Source organism: Alosa sapidissima, chromosome 23 (genome assembly GCF_018492685.1).
Source record: "Alosa sapidissima isolate fAloSap1 chromosome 23, fAloSap1.pri, whole genome shotgun sequence".
Taxonomy (NCBI): Eukaryota; Metazoa; Chordata; class Actinopteri; order Clupeiformes; family Clupeidae; genus Alosa; species Alosa sapidissima.
In genome coordinates, this window is record NC_055979.1 from 10207880 (window position 1) to 10229697 (window position 21818).

Sequence of the window (21818 nt, forward strand, 5' to 3'; positions counted from 1 at the left end):
GAGATCAATAAATAAAGATCAGTTAATAGCATTTTTTTCACCGTAGGTATATCAGCCCTTGAGCCCCTCTCTCATATATTTATGTAAACGCAAACCCACCTGTGACCCTTCTTTACCCCCTCTATCTCTTCCAGGAGCATGTGAAGGATGAATGCCCCCCTGGCTGTAGCTCTTCTGCTAAGATTGCAGAGAATCATCAGAACATACCTTTACACAGTGTCATATTGTCCGTCAGCAACAAATCTGGGTGAGTGCGCAGTGCACCGAGTGGACGCACTACAGCTTTGCTGCATGGATAGAAGCAATACAGGATCATAAGGTTGACGGGCAACACCAAGATGATGATAATGATTTGACTGGGACGTGCCTGACCCCAAATGTGTGGGTGATTTCCCCATCTTCGCCACTCTGCCCTAAACCCCCATCCAAACCACATCAGGTACACATCCATTTACTCCTCAGCAGAATTCCAGCTAATAAGTCTACCAAAAGGACACTTATCACAGACCATAAAGTTTTAGCCATCTTTCTCCATTTATGAAATAGGAAAATTTGACAGATATTATTTTCTAAAAAATATACTTTTTATATATATTTTTCTAAATACCTAGCCATAATTCAATGGTATTTCAGACAGATATCGGACCAAGCCAGGCACAGAGCCACATATTGGCAATGCTAGAAAATTATAGGCTTTTTGGATGTCATTTAATGACAGAGATTTTGTGCAATCCTTCAACATGGCAACATCTCCAACAATCTTTCTCACTCTACCCCCAACCCCCACCCTTTTCCAAATGCACACACACATACACACTGAGTTGAGGAAACTACTAATTGTAGCGCCAATTCCAGAGGGCTAGTGGGGGCTATTCATGGCCTTAAGTTGCCTGTGATTGGATAATCTGCTGAGAAGAGACCACATTTCTTTCATCCTAAAAGGATCTTTTCACATACCAGCCTCTCAGGCTGTGGGGACACACGAGCCGACTCTCAAAGCATCATGTATTTTTTAAAAGGCAAACATCTTGGAGTTTACACAAGAACCACTGGGGTTTCTTATCACCCTAAAGAGCACTTAACTTATTACAAATTATGTTAACACCTCAGAGGAACTTAATGAATTTAAAGAGACAGCCTTAGGTACATCTAAGCAACATTTTCCTTCCTTTTTTTCCGTGATAAAATCGCTGTAGCCTTCTTGACTTAAGGTAATATTGTGTAGACAAGGAACTATAATTTTTCTAAATCAACCATGGAATAATACAACCAGTGGAGTCCCTGAAATAAGATTTGTCTAAAACGTGAATATCTCAGCAGCATAGCCATAATAGTCGACCTCTTGATGTGCTTTATAGGTCAGCCTAGAAAGACCAAAGTTTAGTGATAAATGAAATGCCCCCAAAAGGGACTATTCAGAATAACTAGAGCACACATTGTAAGTCACTGTAAATATAAGACCTATTCAAATAAACATACAAGTTTTGCAAGTTATCGACTACTGAGATCTGCAGCTGGCTCTACATGGAAATATAATGTTATCTGATGCATGGAAGTTTACTTCACAGGCTTTAGTGATTATGTTTCGGTTTGTATTCTGTTTTTAAATAATGACAATGCCTTTCACACCTAAGCATTATAAATTGTTATAATTGTTCTATTACAAAAAAGAAAACACTTGACACTAGCAGTTAAAAAATTACAATTACAAAAAGTGTGCTTTCACCCACAATTGTTATTTTTTTTTTTATCATTAACAAGACTAATGTACATTTTTCTACACCTGTGTAATGTTTTCCCAAAGCTTGTAAAAGCAGATAAAATATTCAATATGTATTGTACAAGTCTTTTTTTTTCCTCCGTTGTTGTTGTCATGGTAATTTTACATACACATTCTGGCAAACAAGGGGTTTCAGTATAACATAAGCATAGATGGATCAGTGCAAATCACCCACAAGAAGCCGTAATTCACCCCGAAAGAAAAGAAATTAAAAGACAAAAAGAAGAGAAGAAAGTAGAGACTGAAGAAGAATCTGTAGAGCTCACTGAAGACCACAAGTACATAGTTCTCAGACATGAAGAACAGGTACATAAGTTATTAAATAATAAAGATCTTTTTTTTTGTTGTTGTGGTAGTTTTAAAAGTAAAACCAATGAAGCCTTGTACACAAAATCAATCCAACATGCATGACATTTACCCTTGCTAAAGTAAGAAAGCCTCATAGAAACTGAATGGTGTTTCTGCGCATATGAACTGTATGTAGATATATGCATTTAATTGTGTGCATGTGTGTTTGTAAAGAATGACAAAGGTCTTTCTATTAGGAGTGCACCAATTTTACTCCGCCTGCTCTTTCACAAAAGTGGCATACATCCTCTCTCGCTCGCTCACTCTCATCTCATACACTCATTCGTTCTCTCTTTTCCTGATAACCGTTTCACTTGCTTTCTCTTCTCTTTCTTCTTCCTTGTGTTTGTCACTTATACAGTCTGTAGCGTACTGTGTGTGTGTGTGTGTGTGTGTGTGTCTGTGGATGGGGCTGAAGATGCTGAAGCTTGGGTGTTTTCTCCAGGTGTGTGTTTCTTGGGTGCTGGGTGAGGCTGGGCCTCACCGACAGCTGCAGTCTTCATGGTAAGGGGCAACTGGGGTGGGGGAGAGGGGAATAAATCAGTCCTGGGGCTGTTTTTTTGGGGGGGATGGGGGGGTAGGAGGTAGGGGTAGGGGGGCAAGATGGGAGGGGTGGCATGGGACACTTGGCGTTAGCCAGATGAGCAGCAACCTCCCGCAGGCGTGGCCGCCTGTGGCTCGTCGTCGACAATCTGGACGCCTCTCCGCGCGTTCCCCGACTGACTTGCGCCGTTTCCCTTGGCCCGCTCCTCTGCTTGGGCCATGTCCATCATTCCTGACACACACACACACACACACACACACACACACACATTGGAATGGAGATCTCCACTGAACAATAGTGACTACTGTTCAACTGAATTTCAACTGTTGCTTGTCACAGGGTGACCAGATTAAGAGCGAATGTACATCTAAACATTGTATGACTGGCAGAAAAATTAGGAACTTCAAGAAGATTTGTAGTAACTTCAAAGCCCAGACTTCTACTACTGAGACATTGCTGACACAACCATCTGCCTTTGGCAAAGCATTAGCAGGCATTTGTACCTCGTTGACTCAAAAGCAAATTCAAGACATGTAAAGTATTATATTAAAAACAGTAGTGTGAGTGAGGTAGAGCAGACTGAATATGAGGACTAGAGAGAAAAGATAAACTGGGAGTGCTTACTTTTACAAAGGTCGAGAAAGAGTTCTTCAATGCCTTTATTTAACTTGGCTGATGAATGATAGTGTTTGGCTCCAACTGACTCTGCATACCTACAGAAAACAATCGTCAGATCATCAGAACAAGCCCGCAGCACGCATGCACGCGCGCACACACACACACACACACACACACACGGTCTGAAACATGAGGAGTCATTTAACCTACCCTTCTGCTTCTTCCAGGGACACGTGCCTCTCTTTTTCCAGGTCTGTTTTGTTACCTACAGAGTGAAAAGGGGCAAAGGAGAAAGAGATTGACAGAGGGAGAGAGTAAAAAAGGAGAAGAGAGCGTAAGAAAGGGTAGAGGAGAAGGAAGGAAATTGAGCGTGGGAGTGCATATGAGAGAGAGAAGAGACTCAGCACTTGAGAATATCATCATGTCAATATCAGCTGCCAAAAACAGATTTGTAGATATTATATGAGGTGTATGCAGCAAAATGACCAGGCAACCTGAGGGACAAAAAAGGACCACCATTCAATTCCACTCAGTTATCCAATATCAAATGACATTTAAGTTACTGCATCAACCATTTTGCCTACTCGTACTTACATATCCACTACAACTAGTAAAATGGTATAGATGTAGTTTAAACTGCATTCAACCAAACCGTGTTGATTAAATCCCCCTAATCATCATGATGCTAGCAGAAACATCTGTACCTCCACACACACACACACAGCTTCAAAAATTTTTTACTACAGCTACTTATAAAAAAATAAAAGCATGACCTGCCAGACATCATGATGTACCATGCAGAAAGATCTTGTGAAGTAAACTCTGAAAAGGTCAAGGATGACAGCACTCTGCTCAATGGTTCCCATTCATGGAAAATTACCCATACCTCGTTATAACCAGAGACTTTACAACAGAGCTTCGCTGTTAGCATAAGTGTAGAGCTAACCATTTCAGAAAGGGCACAAAACTCAACAGCTAACTGTTAGGCCAAGGGCAGATTCACTTCACAGTCAGTTGAATCTTGTCAGCTTGCTTTATAGACCAATGCTTGAGTTGTATAGAAACACTCAAGTGGTCTGGATCCATCCCCTGAGGTCAGACGTGCAGATATATGAAATGAAATCCTGTGAACTCACACACATATTTGCATATGTTGTCACACAGTGTGTGTGTGTGTGTGTGTGTACATGCATATGTGCATGGTATACACACATACACTCTGTGACGACATATGCAAATAAGTGTGTGAATTCATTCACCAGTCTCTTGTCACATGAGAACAAGCAGTGAGATGTTTTTCAAATCAATTGAGAGCTTATGGGTGCAGGCTCATGTGACTGACACACACACACACACACACACACACACACCAGTGAGTGGACTGCCTGACTAAGCAGGCCCAAGGTCTCTGAGAGCACACCACTACTGATGGATTGAGCAGAGAGGGTTTATCAGGCATACGCTTCTCCTGGGGGCTCTTTGGCCTGCGTCTACTTCAACATGAGGTGTACACTGGAATGATGGGACAGGACTTTTGTGCAATTACTCACCGACTATACATAAACAAATTTCATTCCCCAACATTTTCCTTAATTCTTTCACCCAATTCTTCACCTATGAAAAGAAAACATGGAATAAACTTAAAGTCAATTACACATGTTCTATGATGGGAAAACAGCAGCATTTCACAATGTTTGGTAGTCATAGTAGAAGTAAAAAATATAGTTCAATGAACAATAATCTTGCCTTGTATTCTCAGAATTACCGGTACCTTTTATTTGAACAATTTTAATAAATAGACTAAAAATAACCACAAACTAAATAAATGCATTGTATGCATCTATGTATGTATGTATGTATGCATGTATGTACATATGTATATATGCGTACACATGCATATATGGCAGTCCTTTTGTTTTTTTTATTGATTTGAAAGCAAAGCTCCCAGTGCTCACCTTCTGGAAAGAGTCCTCGTCTGTGATGTCATATACTAATATGGCCCCATTGGAGTCTCTATAGTAGATGGGTCCTAGTGCGTGAAACCTCTCCTGACCAGCTGTGTCCTGGGAGAACAAGGGGAGAGAGAGGAGTAATGAGCGCTGGAGAAATAGAACCGCAGGGGGACAACAAAAAATGAAAGAATAAAGTGAGCAAAAGAGAGAAGAGTGTGGGAAATAGGGGAAAGAGCAATATAGAGAAGAGGACAACAGGGGCAGAAGTGAGGAGAAAAATGAGAATAGAGAGATAGAGATAAAGAGAGGGAAAAAGAGAAGGAAAGAAAGTGTGAAACAGAGAGAGAGAGAGAGAGAGAGAGAAGGAAAGAGTAAAACAGAGCGAGAGAGAGTAATATGAAAGGGGAAGAGAGTGTGTGAAAGAGCTGAAGTGGTTGAGTGAGAATGTGCACGAGTGTTGGTGAGAGACACTGATTAACAGGTCAAGCAGGGGCCGGAGTGCAGAGGTCAGCACCACAGTTATGCAACCGAAGCTCGCACGAGTCTGACAGGAGCGCATGGGGGGACATCACGTGACCCTGGGTGCGCCCTTGGCTGTCTTGTCACATGACCCCAGTCACTGCTGACAGGCAATGAGCGCTTCCTGGCCCAGAGGGGCTGGCAATGACAGTAGTTCTCATCATAACAAACATGCTGGATGCAACAGGATCAGTCTCAGATAACAGTCTCTGAGAACACAGTTTAGGCTGTCTGTCTGTGGCTCATTTCATGAAATGAAGCTGGCTGTACCAGCGATGGGGGGGGGGGTCAGTGTGTGTTGGTCTGTGTTTATGTGATAGCATTACAGTGTGTGAGTGTGAGATTGATATTGAGTGTGTGTGTGTGTGTGTACTTGCAAAAGAATGGGAGTGTATGAAACACTGAGGGATAGTGTGTATGGTGAGTAGTGTGCATAGCAAGAGAAGGGGCCAGGGTGCAGGCTGGAGCCATATGTTCCTGTGGATGGGCAGGCCAGCAGCCTGGAGGCAACACTGCCCTCTCTCCTACCCAACTCCTCTTCCATCTCTTGCATGCTCGCTCTCTATTTCTCTGCATCTCTCTCTCTCTCTTTCTAACTGCAGTGATTGACACGTGGGTCTCTAGTCCAGTATGTAATAAGCCATTTTTTTAAGACTTAAGTCCGCTGTAATCAGAGATTAGTATGCCTGATATGTTATTACCTGATATGTTATGAACTATTGGAGGGGAAGGAGGGGGGCTTACACATAAGACAGTCACATGAGGCTAACCCACACCAGGAGAGTATGTCAGTGCCAAAGGCAATGACCAGAGAGAGGGAGAGACAGAGAGGGAGTGAAAGAGGGAAAAAGAGAGGGAAACAGAGAGAAAGGAAAGACAGAGACAGAAAGGACGGAGGGATGTTGCCGGGGCATGACATGATGGTGCCTGACATGACGGCAGAGGGCCTTACCCAGATTGCGAGATTGACTCTCTTCCCTGTGATGTTGAGTTTCTTTGTGAGAAAGGACGCCTGGAGAAAGAAATAAAAGAGAAGGAGAAAACACGATTATTTACCACATATAGCTCAGAACTGCCCAGCCCATCAGAACCCACAAGCAGGGACTGTCCTAAAACAAAGAGCTAAACTGGCCAGCAATACAGCAACGTTCACAGCTGAGTAGACACTATCCACACGATGACACCATATGCACTACACACCTTTCACTACTCTGACTGTTTTTGATTTGTCCTTGTCTGGGTGTCACTGCGCACTTGGCAAGGATTCTGGGCCAGCAGACTAACCCCCAACCTCAGGGTAACATGAGCCAGTCTTTCTCTCTCTCTCTCTCTCTCTCTCTCTCTCTCTCTGAAGTGGAAGAGAGGCACACACAAGCATCTGTGTTTGTTTGTCCTCTTCATCTTTCCCATTTTGTTGCTGTTTCCTTGACTCTTGGTCTTCTTTTCTCGCTCTCCCTCGCTCTCATTTTCACTTTCTCTTCCCGACTTTGGGGAGCTGCCACGTCACTCTCTTTCACTCTCACTTTCCTCTTCTCTATCTCTCACTCCCAACACCGTTTTCCGTTTGCCGACATCATCTGTCTGGAGATCTAATACTCGTCAGAGCTGAGGTGCAGTGGTTCCGATTTGCTTTCCTCTTTTTCAAAAGAGCACTCCGAATTAATGGGACTGCAGGCGAGACAGGAGCACTGACGTCTAGAACCGATCACTCCGTCTGCCCTCTCTGGTTCTACTTGCGTCAGCTGGAACCTTTTGCCATTTCCACCAAGCGGAGCTCTCTGGTTCATAATGCCAAAAGTATTTCCAAATCAATGAAACAGAATTATGAACAGACCATATTGGACGCAGGGGTTTTGTGAAGGGAAGTCAGCCCCTATTAGAAGATTTAGAAGTTTATCATCTCGAATAGAGAGTATGAATATCATCTATATTGTATTTTTATGTTGCCTATATTATAATACCTATAAATTGTGCATTGTCTATATGTTGTAGATTGTATTGTCTACTGCTGTGACATCTTAGACCAGAGCCAAACCTTGAGTGTCCAAACCAAAGATTCTAGAGCACTCTGTTCTAAGATCTACACATACAAACACAGTGTGCTTGACGGGCTACTGGAGTATTGCGTCACTGCCCTGGGGCATATGACCTATTATGTCCACACAGGACAAATACATGAAATACAGGGAAAAAAAGCTTTCAGTCCAGTCACCACCTTTAACACACACACACACACACACACACGTCTACTGCTGACGCCTAAGCTGGCATTAGTATTAAGCCACCATAAGGACTCCATACTGCGCTGGCCAGGAGTCCATGTGTACGTGCAACAGCTCATAAATAGCCAGTCAAGAACACACACACACACTGGGCTGTTCACCTTTGGTGCTTGGGAAAGGAGCTTGGAATGGCTGACCTGGCTATGAGCTAGGTTTATATAGAATGAGATACCACCTGAGGTGCAAATTCACATGGAACGTGACTACAAGTCATAGTCTATATGCATCTAGGTTTAGGCAAATGTAGTGAAGTCCCATGGTTTGGGAGGACTGGCATCTATAGGGCCTATTTACCACCTGGCTCCTGACATGGTCTTCGAAATCACATTTGCATTTACCAGGCCAGGAAACCGTTCTCCATTTGGTTATAATGTGAACACAGGCTCTCCGTCTGTGAATATGATGACACCCCAGAAATATGTCTGCCGCTTCTCGGTGTGAGTATGCAGTGTGGTTTGCGCGGTCTGGTATGAGGCTAGTGTGTGAATGAGTAGCTGGAGAGGTATGCAACTGCACACAAGACTCGCTACCAGAACAGCAAAACAAGGACACTCGGTTGGTCCACAGAAGTAGAAGTAGGACATGGGACATTGGGTCCGGCCTCCTCCCACTGGCCCGCATGTCTCTCCTCTTCCTCTTTTCACAGTGATCCCCTCTAAAGTCCTCAGCATCACACTGCACGGTCATAACAGGTCCTAAGAAGATTGTGTTTTTTTTTTTTTTTTTCATGTGATGCAGTTTCTCTTCTTCCTTGACTTTTCTCTTTGTCTCTTTGTACGTGTTTGAATGTAAGGGGATGTTTACGTTGTCCCTCTCCTTACCAAAGGCGTCAGAGGGTCACAGGATGCAATATCTGTCCTTTCTCATCATCGCAGGAAGCCAGAGGAATCTTGGTCTTGTGTGTGTGTGTGAGCATAGAGAGAGCGCAGTGCAAGTGTGTGAGGCAAGGAGCATGCATGAGTTTTTGCCTCTGTGTGTGAGGTAAAGTGTGCATGTGCAGAGCTCCCAGAGCGCGCAGAGGGGGGGGGGGGGGGGGGGGGGGGGTAACGCCAGGCTGTCAGTTTGATGGCTTCATCTGCCATCAGCTCATCATTCACACACTCTCTGAGGATAGTCAGCAGTGTGTGTGCATGTGTGTGTGTTTGGGTATGATTGAAAAATCAAGCTCCCAAACAGCTGACTGCAAGCAAAGGAACACATCTCTGAATCAAGTGCTGCAGCTACAAACACAACCAAACCACACGTCCATAAACATGATTAGGTTGAGTCGACTCAGACAGCTCTGTGCCTGAGCTGAGGCCTGCTTACACACACTCTCAGTCTTTCTCTTGCAGTCTCTCACGTTCTCGAACACTGTCTCTGGCAGACTGCCACAGGCTGAGCCTCTGCTCTCCTCTTGTTTCTCTCCCCCTCCTCTCTCCCAGAGGCAGTCGTTATGGGTCAGTCCAGGTGAGCCACTCAACCACCCCCCCCCCCTCCAACCCCTGTCTGCTCCACTGAGTGGCTGCTCCTCTTGCTGAGAGAACCAGTCATATTCAACGCCACTTCAGCAAGAAATCTTCAATATCAGATTTGTTTTTTCCTCAGTGTCAATAGCAATCTTGATACAGTTTATACCGACCATATGAGCCATTCAAGGTTTATCTACGAGACCATTTTTTATCACTTCAGAGAGAATCACTCTCTGAGCTTTTAAGAGCAGTGTCCATAAAACAGTCCCTACCCTCTGAGGCATAACTCACTTGGAGTCAGTTAGCTAGCTAGTGTTTAAACTAATTTTTCTAAGTGTTCTAGCTGTTTCACACTAGCTTTGAGTGGGCTCAAAATAGCAGTTCTGATGGAGGAGCTGTGATCTCACCCCGCTCGTCACGGCAGCTGCTGCCACCTGGGAGACCTGGCCGAGCCGTTAATTACATTCACCGAGATCCCCCCCCCCCCCACACACACACACACACACACACACACACACACACACAGCCTGACGTGAAGGTCTGACGTGAATCATGTTTACTTAGATCTTCAGACAGACCAATCTAGGCCACATCCTGCACAAAGTCAGCACAGCTCCTCACCAAGATCTGGGCCCAACCCATTCCACTGTATCAGCAGCTGTTAGCCTGTATGCCTTATTCCTGCCTTGGCTTCTTCCTGGTGTGTGGCTGGCTGCTATGAGAGAGCCAGGATTAGGAGTAGCTTGCTCTGCTCTGCTCTGCTCTGCTCGGCCAGGGTCTGTGAATGCAATCTCACATCAGCGTGGCAAATAAGGCCCAGATGTCTCTTCTCCGCTGCTCTAACAAGCAACAGTCAACTAATATCGCAGAGCAATACGGCTCTGCATATCCCACAACAGAAGGCAATTACTGTCCACAGAAAAAAAAAAAAAACTTAAACATAACAACTTATTTAATAACCGGTCCCTTGGCTCCTGGGTGGATATACTCCCATTGTGCCATGTTCCAGATAACTTGTAACAATGGTGACACATTCTAGGAACACGACAAGCAGGAGGCTGTTATGGAGAGACTCAGACGAAACACGTACTTGAGAAATTGGTGCTAGGAAAATGAGTTGAATACAAATGTAATGCTTTAATGACGATAATGATGCAAAGCTGTGATTCTCCCTCAAATCACAGAGAGAGAGTGGCCAACATAAATCTAAAAATGAGCAAAAACAGTCTGGAAAATGTGTGTGTGTGTGTGTGTGTGTGTGTGTGTGTGTGTGACCAGCACAAAGGAAAACATGACAGATTAAGGCGAGATTAAGATTCAGACGTGATTTGGGATGTTTGACATTCCAAATTCCACTGTGTGAAATGTTTAGGTTATTTACACCAGAAGTTAAACAGTATTCACGTGCACAAAGATTAACAGCTAATATTCTAAAGTGAGGCCCTGCCATTCTCTGTTATTGCTTGTGTTCTTCACAAGCACACACAACAAAATCAAGCCCCTCCACAGCAGCTGCCAGAAGTAAGAGATCACATGACATACAAGAGCGACGCAACCTGTGCAGACAGGATCATATCCATAACGCAGCGGTCTCAAAGTTCAGTTCCGTTTCCACAAGAATCATCCTGGAACATCACGACACACTATAAGCTATTCAGAAGCTGCCAGAAGTAAGAGATCACATGACATACAAGAGCGACGCAACCTGTGCAGACAGGATCATATCCATAACGCAGCGGTCTCAAAGTTCAGTTCCGTTTCCACAAGAATCATCCTGGAACATCAACAACACACTATAAGCTATTCAGAAGAAATCTCATGTGAGTAGCAAATCTGGTCCTAACTGGAAATCATTTGATATGACTGGACGTGCTTGGGCTGTTCCACCAACACATGATCATGTCGTTAGTAGCTATTATTAACCCCAGTTAGAAAGAAGACGTGGGTGGGGCTAGAATGAGACTAGTGTGGAGGTGGAGGTCCACAGGAAGAAAAAATGAGTAGAAGTTCTCAATGAAGTCATATCTAGAATTCCGCAGGTGGAGAGGGCGCCATGGTGATGACAGCATTCGGCAAACATGCCCCCTCTTCTTCCAGCTCCCTGTCACAGAGGGGATGGGCTGTTTGGGTTAAGAGCTAACTGTCACAAGAGAGAGAAAAAAAAGGAGATGGCAACACTCCCAAAACAAGACGTCATTCCATTCAGACAAGCCACAATGCGAACAACTACAACCACTGCTAAACGTTTCATTTAGCTGGATGAATGTATTGCGAAAAATGCCAGCAGAGCCAAGCTTAATGCTGGCTCACCTCTGTGTGCTGGGTCACTGATTTATCAGGCTAACCCAAGTGGATGGAAGCAACCTCCTGCTGTGAGGAGGGAAGTCATGCTTTGTGATGATCAGTCGTCCTAATGGTAATTCTGAGCAAACAGGCCAACCAGGGGAAAAAATAGGAAAGGCCAACACAAATCACCACATAGGCCTACTCTAAATAATATGACCGTGTGCACTGTGCAATAATAAATCACACACACACACACACACACACACACACACACACAGATAATACACACAGAGCAGCAGCCTCAGCACCTACTGAGTGACCGAAATTGAAACTGAACATTACAACACCTGGAAATGTTCTTCAATGCTTTATGACTGGTTCACTTAAAATGCATGGTATGCAGTGTGGCAAACTGGGCCTTTACCACAGCATTGTAACGCTAAGACCATCATCAGTGAGGGCCTTCCTAATCACAACAATGCCTTTATTGTTATTTGAGCTTGTTTGTGTTCTGGCAATTTGGTTTTGGCTTTATCCACCAACATTCTAAATTCCGGTATGGAACACTGACATCATCAGGGGAAGAAGCGACTGGCAGGGCAGCCTGAGTCACCGTCTTGTGCACTATGGGTAGTAGAGTTTTACAGAGTAAACCTGCATAAGGACTGCTTAACATTAAGCTCAAATAAGAGACTATAAGCCTGAGCTGACATCGAAACACAGGCGACAGAGCACGTTATATGGTGCAACAATACAACTGAAAGCGCTTCCAGTGTTTCTCAAAAGACTGGCCGCCTAACCCTCTCGGTCACCAAGGTAGTTGCACAATTATATTTTTTGGAAACAGGCCCACACACTTGTTCGGTAATTTGCTGTTAGTAAATCAGTGTCCTTGTTGAGACAGGTTTGCCATCCGGAGCATGATACATTACAGAGTTTAATCTGACTGAGATAAGGCGCTGCCTGCAAACCTCAGTGGCAGCAGATATGAACATGATTTGACGTTACCACGAATAACCATTTTCTTCCTGTCTAAAAAGGCATGACTGGGTCCCCCCGCCCCCCTCATGCCTGCCCAGCCAGCTTCCTCTCGGCATTTGGAGAAGCTTGCATGCAATTACAGGAAAAAGCAGACCACTCTCACACCTCGCAATCATGACGGTTTAAAAAAAAAAAAATTGCACCATGCCACTACATAAAAACCAAAGACCAGAGTCAGGTGTGGCTGAGAAAATTGGAGAGACTCACTAGTCTAATTCAATCAAAGTACTCCCTGGTCTAAAGCAAACAATGGCAGTTTATATTTGCCCACGTAAGACAATGGAGCCTTTTTCTGCACAATGTTTACTCGCCGGCCCTCAGGGTTAACTTGCCATGAGTTCTGGAGGTGAGAAAGTCACTCAAGGGCATCCTGGAATGCTACCAGTCCAAGCGATTTGACTCCTGCCATGTGTGTGTGTGTGTGTGTGTGTGTGTGTGTGTGTGTGTGTGTGTGTCATACAGTGTACCTTCTATGAAATCCTCAACAGAATAGCCTACCCTAAAACAGGCCTGAGAGCAAATCCAATTCAACACAGACAAGTTTTTACCACTAACAAATATGCCTAATTTACTTCAACAGCCACCATATTCTCAGGATCTGTGTAATAAAGTGACTCTATAAAGGCAGGTTTAGTCTGAACCTTAAACAACATCCAGTGCTCCCTCTCGATCAATAAATCATCAAATCAAACTATAAACCACTCTAATATATGTACAAAAGAGGTCTAATTATTCTCAACACCAGTCTATTTTAGACCCAAGCACTGTTCTGATGTCAGTGATGCAAAACCTGTGTTGAATATTCTCAAGTTCATGAGAACCTGTTCTAAGTTGCAACAGTAGGCTACCACATGAACCACCATCATGCAAGGGAACAATATGAGGTCAAGTTAATGGAGGTTTGGGCAACAGTGAGTTTCATGCACCCACTCTTCCCACCTGTACACAGCCCAGAAATGCCCTACTGGGAATTTCCAGGTTTAAAACGAAAACGATACAACCTGTAGCCTACATGTCAAAAGGGAGTTTTAAGACGTCATTGAAAAAAAGGGGGGTGGGTGGGCACACTGTCTCAAACCACTCAGATGATATCGCAGTGGCATTAGGCCCATAGGCTCCTCCCAGATGAAGAAATGAAACTTGTGTGGCCTTGCAGCGTGGCTGGCAGACCATGAGGAGTGTTTGGGCTTGGCTGCATGAATCAGTCTATGAAATATGAATGAAAATCACGTTGGTGCGACTGGGTCATGTTACAATATGTTCGGTCTGAGAAGTACTTTTACTACAGTGCAGTTTCAATGGATTTGTGACAGGACACTAGGGCTGCAACTGACGTTTATTTTGATGGTCGATTAATCTATCAAGTATCTAATCGTGTAGTTGTTACATCGATAAAATGCTTGAAAATACAGAAAGAATGCTGATGTGTATAATTCCTCATCGGCATATAGTTAGTCTATAATCCCTAATGACGTATAAGAGTAATAGAAGTAGTAGAAAGACCTAAATACATATTTTTACAGCTTGTCTTAAGAGCTTGTTGTACATTAAAGAACATCTACAGTGGTAACATACAAATCTGGTGTGCATAGTATTTAATTTCACCTCATTTCACAAACTTGATAAATATCAGGCCTATTTCACAATAGTACTAGTACACTACATTCACAAGAATACCACACTAAATGCACAATACATACATGATACACAATACATCTATAGGCTAGTTTGTTACCTGACAAAACTGCATGCTAAAAAAACATGTGTACATTCACAGACATCAGTCGGTAAGACTGGAAGAAACCATGGAGTACATCAAGAGATCTCTCAGACCATGTCTTGATTGGGATAAATTGACATATATTAACACTACTTGGGTTAGAATATACTACAAAACAATGCACCACAGACAGACAAAAAGACTACCCAGGAAAAAACATAGGCCCAAATATCTTTACTACAGCCCAAGATACACTCCCGCTCACAGTACTGAGAGACCCGATAGTCTGATCTCTAGGCCTGGACATTACAATTCTGCAATTATCTTATGTTGTACTTTCTGAATAATTTTGGAGCAGAGATTATCCCTTTGACTTGAATAGTCCTCTTGATTTGCTTGTGAGAAAAAAGTGTTTGTTCTGCCTGACTTTAAGAAAACAAACCTTTGGGAATGATTGTGCAACTGCTCCTGGGAACCTGAGATGACAAGCTGGTCTCGCGCGGTGGCTAGTCTCCTCTAAAAAGTCTCTAGTCTTCACATCAGGCAGAGGCCAGAAACTTGACCTTCCATTCCTTCAAATGCTGTGTCATAGTACCATAAGGTCCACGCTCCACCAATGGGAACAGGAGCCAGGCTTCCTGGTTTTGTTGTGATTTCTCCATATGAATTGAAGTTAGGCCATTTGGATATCGGTTAGACAACATATATTAAATGACTCACTATTTCCACAGCTTGTATCTTTAAACCAGGTAACCAGATATACCTGGGAAAATATGGGCTGATTGTGGAGGTAAAGAAACTGATTTGGCAAACCAGGTTAGCATACTAGCTAGACAGACTTGATATGCCTGACAGTCTCGACATCTGACCAGGCAGTGACTACAACAGCTAGCTAGCTAACGAGCTAACGTTAAATGAGATGAGTAAGTGAAGGGCTAACGTTAACGTTATTTCACAAACAGTTGTCAACCAAGATATGTTGTGATGACATGACACCAATAGACTGGTGACTGGTGCTACAGATAGCAGCAATAACTCAGTTTCAACACCAGACAAACAATGGATTTGCTGATGAATACTGAGTGGTTATGTGACTAGCTTCTAAACTGAAAATGCGACACAAGACAGGCGACGAGTTAGAAGGTAAACAATATTTTTAAGTCAATGATCAGCTACCGTTAGCAAGCTACAACCAGAACGTGAACCGTGACACACTTGAAAAAAATTGCTCAAACATTATCCAAGGTAGCTGGCTGCTGTTTGGACTTAAACACTTCCAGTTAGCACCATAATGCATGGTTAGTAAAAGCCAAGTAATACAAAAGCAGATGGAAAGAGGTTCGCCAGTAAACCTAGCTAACGTTACGTACCTGGAGAGTGGTGATGTGTTTGTCGTTGAATTTATTTTCACAATATCGTAATACGAGTGACGTCTTGCCAACACAACCCTCTCCTAACAAAACCACCTTGAAAGAATATGTTTTATTATTGCCTCCCGCTCCGCCAGCCGCCATGGTGAAGAAATCCTACAGTAAGTAACCAAATTAGCCCAATGTAAGCGCCTTGGTCCAGTCACATTAGAGACAGTTGGGGGTATATTAATAGAGAGTAAAATGTGGACACTGTTCCCCTCGTTAGAAGAAAAAAACGACGGTCTTTCACACTGAACCTGATTGACTTCCTCCACCCTCTCTGTAACCTAGCCTCTCGCACTCGCACCCTGTCTAATGGCGTCTCCTTCCTCTACGTCATGGACCGGGGATCATATGATGAGCAAGGCAGGCAGTCACTCTTCAATGCTGTCTAGCGGGCAGCTGAGAGGCTGTGCCTAGAAATAATAGACAAGAAAAAAGGTTGCAGTGGTTTGTCATTTTAGGCCAAATGACAAAATCTCTGTTTCAAGTAATAGCACTGCAAATCAGAAAAATCTCCCATATGTGGCTGTTGAAACAACTTCACAGTTATGGGTTTTAAAATATGAATGTGGTAGGCTACATTTGTGAATGTATCAAATCGAAGGGATACTTTACATCTATGCGTTATGTTTTGTCATTTAACACACAGACAATTTATTGTCAATAATGGACTATTTACACTTACATTAGGCCAATTCCTTATGCTCATAATTGTTATCATGCACTTATCACTTATAACAACAATATTGTATAAAGAAAAGACACAATGAAATCAGTATTTCAAACCATAGGCTACCTACCATCCTGTGATCACCACCACATGACCCCAAAGCGTGAACATACTTTATGCATACATGAGTTGCACAAGGGGGCATAGTTGAAAAACTATGTTTCTGTATGTGAAGATACTATGGTGCGGCACCGATACTGCATGCCAGGCCAAACTGGGGTGACAATGACAGTACATACCTTGACAGCTCAACATTTATTCTATATCTATTCTATTAACTGCTCCATTTTTCTTATGCTGCATGTGCACCCAACCTAGGCTCTGAATGTTTACCAACATTGAAGAGATCTATTACCAGCAAAGAAAAGTTCTGAAAGCGTTTGTAATGCCACACACAAAGAATGGGTTTTGAGTAGGCATTACCTCAGTAGTGTAGTCTAGTTAAGCTGTAGTGGGTGTAGTGTGATAGTTAGCTGTAGTGGGTATACTGTGATCAACCCCAAATCATATCCTTGCCTATTTTAAGTGGGTATGCTGAGATGGTGATGCTTTGTAAGTGGGTATAGTCCTGTGTATTACGTAGACTACACCACTGCATTACCTGATTGTTAATCTTTTCATTTACTATAAATAAAGCCATATGATAACCAGGTGAACCCAAGTTCAACTTCATTAGTAAGGCATCTTTTTCAACAAAGTAATGAGATGAGTTTAAAGCTTAATTATGGTGCAACATTATTATCTTTATTAAATACTGTATAAGGTACCAGTAAAAAGATTCAGAACACTGTACAACATTCACAGCAATTTGCCATGAAGAACGCACATATACACACATGCCCAACATTCATTGTGTTTGACAGATAGCATCCCTTCACATACCAGTGCAACACATTCCAGTATATCTGCAGCATACTAGCAATAAAGTGCAAAACGGTACATTCACTTGAAAAGGAAAGAAACAGTGCAGAGAACAAAGGTTAAGCCTTTTGCAGTGTAGAGCACTTGATCATTTGATTGTCTTGTCTCGGCTATTAAATATATGTTATGGCCTGATGACCACTTCATTAGTGAATATAAGCTACATATCATTATATAGCTTGCAAAGAATTTTAAAAAGTTATTGACTACAAGAGAGAGAAATACAGAGGGTTTGTTGGAGGAGGGCAGCTGATTGACCACCTCCAAATGTGAGAAGGTCCAAAAAGGTCAGTACATTTCCCAGAGCTCCCCCGTAACAAAAATCCATCAGAATCCTGCCACCTGCCGTATGAGACTGCTGTAAAAGAGTCTGTAATCTAGGCTGTTTTAGAATTTCACAGCTCAGCATCCTATAACACACTTTGTACATATGCCCATTGTATTACTCACTGTCTAGCTTCATTCTAGACAAATACCGCCAACTAAAAATAACAACTTTGATCCTTTTGAGAACAAAAAGAACAAAGGTCATCACTACGACTGAGAACAATATAAGCTAAGTTGGTTAAAGGGGGTTAGGAAGGCGATTGAGGCCTTTACGCAAAAGTTAGTTTATTCACAAGGAATGTTTTCTTTGTCCAGACTCCTGGACCTGGATGCATGTGGGGATGTGTGTCTGTGAAAAACAAAGGAAAATATCAGTGAATGCCAAGTTAATGGTGGGATCCTAGCCGGCTGTGAGGCTGCAAACAGGATTAGTGAAGTGTGTTGAGATTTGCAGTGCAGTGCAATACCCAGTAGGGGTGAGAATTGCCACAGAGGTGAAGATACAATACCATGACAATATTTGGGCCACAATACAATATTATTGTGATTCTATATGTTTTATGATACAGCCCGATACAATACAGCAGTGTACCCAGATTAAATAACCAGAATGTTTAGAAAATAATCTATACTTAAATTACAGATAAACTACTATAATTTTAAAATATTTTAATATTGATCAAAATGAATATGAGAATGACTGGTTGGTCTGAACAACATCATCATTTATTTAGAGTGAACATCATTTGCGCAACCCAGCAACCCTGTCATCACTAAAGTTAAGGAAATTGGTCAGGGTTTTGATCCATTGAAATTGAGTTAGACAGACCAGATTGAATGACCAAATTATGGATTTGATTATGGGGTATGTTTCAACCTAGCCTGGAGGCCAGTCTGAATTTACCCCACCAACAAAATTTGAGGATTTCAAATGCCTTAATTGCTGTTTTCTGTTCTTTTTTCTTTTTTTTTAAGTTTTGTGGTTATTAGAGATCCCTATTTCATTTATTATAGATCACCATTTCCCCAGATCCCCATTTCAGACCCCTCTCTAGATCCCCATTTCTTTAGAACCAATACTTTAAGAATGTCTGAATCAGATTTTATTGTTTAACCCTTTAAGGTGTACAGTAACACCGCTGTGGCAGGAATGTTGGAAAATGAAAGTTCTAAAGAAGGCTCTGGAATGATCTACTTGCAGAAATCAGGTTATCCAAGTCAGCGTCCTCCTTTACGTCACTCCTCACACACATCTTTATAGGAAAGCCTAGTTGTGTTTACGTTTGATAATTTCTTGAAAATGTATTGATTTTATTACATAATTGTATTGTTTTATGTGTTTTCTTTAAATCTGCATGGCCTTACGGCTTTATATTATTGCTTTTTATTTTATTTTATTTTGAAAATGCATTAATATTTTTTACTGTCTGTTTTTGTTGCCTTTGTACAATAAGATTATTATTATTATATTACTTAAAGACTTAAAGACTAAAGATAATTTAAAGACTTCAACACATTTCCTGTTGTCTGGACCTTTTCTATTACTAGTATGTACTTACTGATGTGTAAGGTTTTGGCTGTGGTAGCCTATCATATCAGTAGGCTATTCGTATAGAGATAGCCTACTAAGGCATGGTATCATATCTCTGTTATAATTTTGGTATCGTGACACTACAGTGCAGTGACTTACATATCTTTGGTAGGTTTCCCATTGAGTTTGCGTGAGCATGGAGACATCATGTTGTCCGTTGGGCTCCTAATGTCAGTCCTATAGCGAGAGCACATAATGCAACTTTACATATTATGTGAAGCATGTATAAATTTGAAAGATTCTTTTAAAAATGTAGCTCATGACTATACAATGTATGTTGTACTTACGTCTCTTGTATTCTCTTTCTCCTGGCTAGGCTTGGGGTCGGTGGCTGTTGGTTGTGATGACTGCCATGCAACTCCACCTTTCTTGCATTTCTTGAATCCATTTTCTGTCTTTCTGCAAGCTATTCTTAAACAAAAGTATTGTTACACCCTTTGCCTAAACTGTAAATTCAGGTTTGTCACTGTATGGTTTGCTCCCAGTAGCAATAAATATTAATAAACATGTAGGCTATCTGAAATAATGAGTCTTACAAGAATAACAGACCTACCTTTGGTTCGTTTGCTGTCAGATTGGCGTTTGAAGTGAAGAGATTGTTGTATCAGCTGTTTAGCCTCATATTCGAAGGTGGCGCTGTGTGACGTATTTTAAATAAGAGCATGCAATTGGTTGTCGTCAAGCAACACAAGTCACATTTTTTAGACGCCCAAAGTAAACTTGTTTTTCTCGTAGGCTGGCTGTGGAAAAGGTTACATTACATATTTTTAAAAGTAAACCAGTTCATGAGATTTCCCATAACACCAAAGATTTATAGAGTTCAGCCTAGTGTTGTAGGCTGATTAAAATGAGTCAAAAATAACACCCTTAAATAGTTGAAGGCTATTTGTTTCAAATTTGGAAACGTTTTACGATGCCTTTTTTAGACATGTCAAAGCAGCCGACTCAGAACTGTACCAATTTTCTTTCTGACTTTTCTAATGGCAGGATGGCGGTCACAAGTTTTTGTACGAGTCATCACAAGGAGCGCTTCGCAGAAAAGATTTGCGCCCAACGTGGGGCTCGAACCCACGACCCTGAGATTAAGAGTCTCATGCTCTACCGACTGAGCTAGCCGGGCTACATATTTAGCAGAGATGCTAAATACACCATAACAGAGTATTTTATAGCTTAGATTTAGAAACGTTAGCTTCTAGTCTATTGCGAGTCATCATCCCAAGTTTGTATTTGTATTACAATTATTTGTCGGTTTAGGCACTAAATTACCAGATTCGCGTTCATAGCACAGAAGCAGTGAACTTTCGCTAATTAGCCTAACCCCCTTCTGTTCATTTATCACTTTATCAAATTAACCGATGAAGACTAGGCCTACCTTGACAATGCCATGCACACCAGCACTCGCCAGTCACCTACACAATTAAGAATGTAGCCTAGCCTAGCCTAGGCCTACTAGCCTACTGAGAAGTTCTGCTCTTGACAGAACCAGAGCCCGTCTACGGATCTTCCTATTAGACATTCTCTGACAGAACTCACCAATAACTTCTGCTACTGATTCTATGTAGCATGATGCTGTATAACAGACATCACACAACTGCAACACCCCCTGTCAATGGGAATAAATTAGCCTAGATTTTTAGAGGAGAAACTGGTGGTTTAGGTTATATCGGAGAGCAGTAGATTTCAGTAAATTACAGCAAAAATGTAAACCTACTAACTGAAAATGACATTTTCGACTTCTGTAAGCATAGTTATTATGACATTATTGCACAATAACACCTGGCAATCTTGTCTAGTTATCCGTTGTGCCCACTCCTTTAGCCTACTTTCCAAAGGAAGAAATGTTGACATGAAAACTCACGTAGTAAGACTGTAAGTAAGACTGAAATAGCAAATATTAGTTATGATTTTTTTTTTATGTATATGTTAGTTTATGTTTTTTTGTTTGTTATTTTATCATACTGTTTATGTTGTCTTTAAGCTACTGGGACCTTGAATTTTCCCTTGGGGATCAATAAAGTAGGCTAACTATCTATCTATCTATCTATCTAAAACAGTTTGCCAGATGTGAAGATGGCGCCTGCTCTACTGGCTTTCTCCTCTCTGATCAAGGGCATTTTGATTAGTTGCACTCAAATCTGAGTTAAACTGCCCCACAACTTGGGAGCAATTGAAGGTTATAGTTCTAGATCAGGAACACAGCGGTGCAGCTGGGAATCGAACCCACGGTTTTCGAGAAGGATTTTCTGGCAACTGCAATGCTCGGCCAATATTGTAATTTCATTAACATCCAGCA

The 21818-nt window shown here is 42.1% G+C and overlaps 1 protein-coding gene and 1 non-coding gene across 4 annotated transcripts; both read right to left on the minus strand.

The window, feature by feature from the left end:
* Window positions 1-1364: 1364 nt before the first annotated feature.
* Window positions 1365-20962, minus strand: rab21 (RAB21, member RAS oncogene family). 3 transcript variants are annotated; one of them, XM_042080432.1, is made up of 11 exons: window positions 20898-20962; window positions 20079-20161; window positions 19813-19931; window positions 19625-19702; window positions 15912-16369; window positions 6714-6773; window positions 5246-5353; window positions 4841-4904; window positions 3501-3555; window positions 3297-3385; window positions 1365-2903 (listed from the first exon to the last, which is right to left on the minus strand). In XM_042080432.1, exons 5-11 carry the CDS (start codon window positions 16053-16055, stop codon window positions 2761-2763), a joined length of 663 nt encoding a protein of 220 aa, XP_041936366.1. In that variant the 5' UTR covers window positions 16056-16369; window positions 19625-19702; window positions 19813-19931; window positions 20079-20161; window positions 20898-20962; the 3' UTR covers window positions 1365-2760. The 3 variants fall into 3 exon arrangements, with proteins under 3 accessions (XP_041936366.1, XP_041936368.1, XP_041936367.1); XM_042080434.1 differs by lacking the exon at window positions 20898-20962 and having other exon boundaries at window positions 19625-19726; window positions 20079-20239; XM_042080433.1 differs by lacking the exon at window positions 20898-20962 and having other exon boundaries at window positions 19813-19936; window positions 20079-20239.
* Window positions 20573-20645, minus strand: trnak-cuu. Its single transcript has one exon. It is a non-coding gene; the product is annotated as a tRNA-Lys (tRNA).
* Window positions 20963-21818: the final 856 nt, after the last annotated feature.

Coding starts and splice junctions, on each gene's coding strand:
- rab21 (XM_042080432.1), bottom strand. CDS start 16,055: ATGGCGGCTGGCGGAGCGGGAGGCAATAATAAAACATATTCTTTCAAG. Junction 6,774..15,911: donor AACACATCACCACTCTCCAG/GTACGTAACGTT, acceptor TTCTTTCTCCAG/GCGTCCTTTCTCACAAAGAA. Junction 3,556..4,840: donor AATTTGTTTATGTATAGTCG/GTGAGTAATTGC, acceptor TTCACTCTGTAG/GTAACAAAACAGACCTGGAA.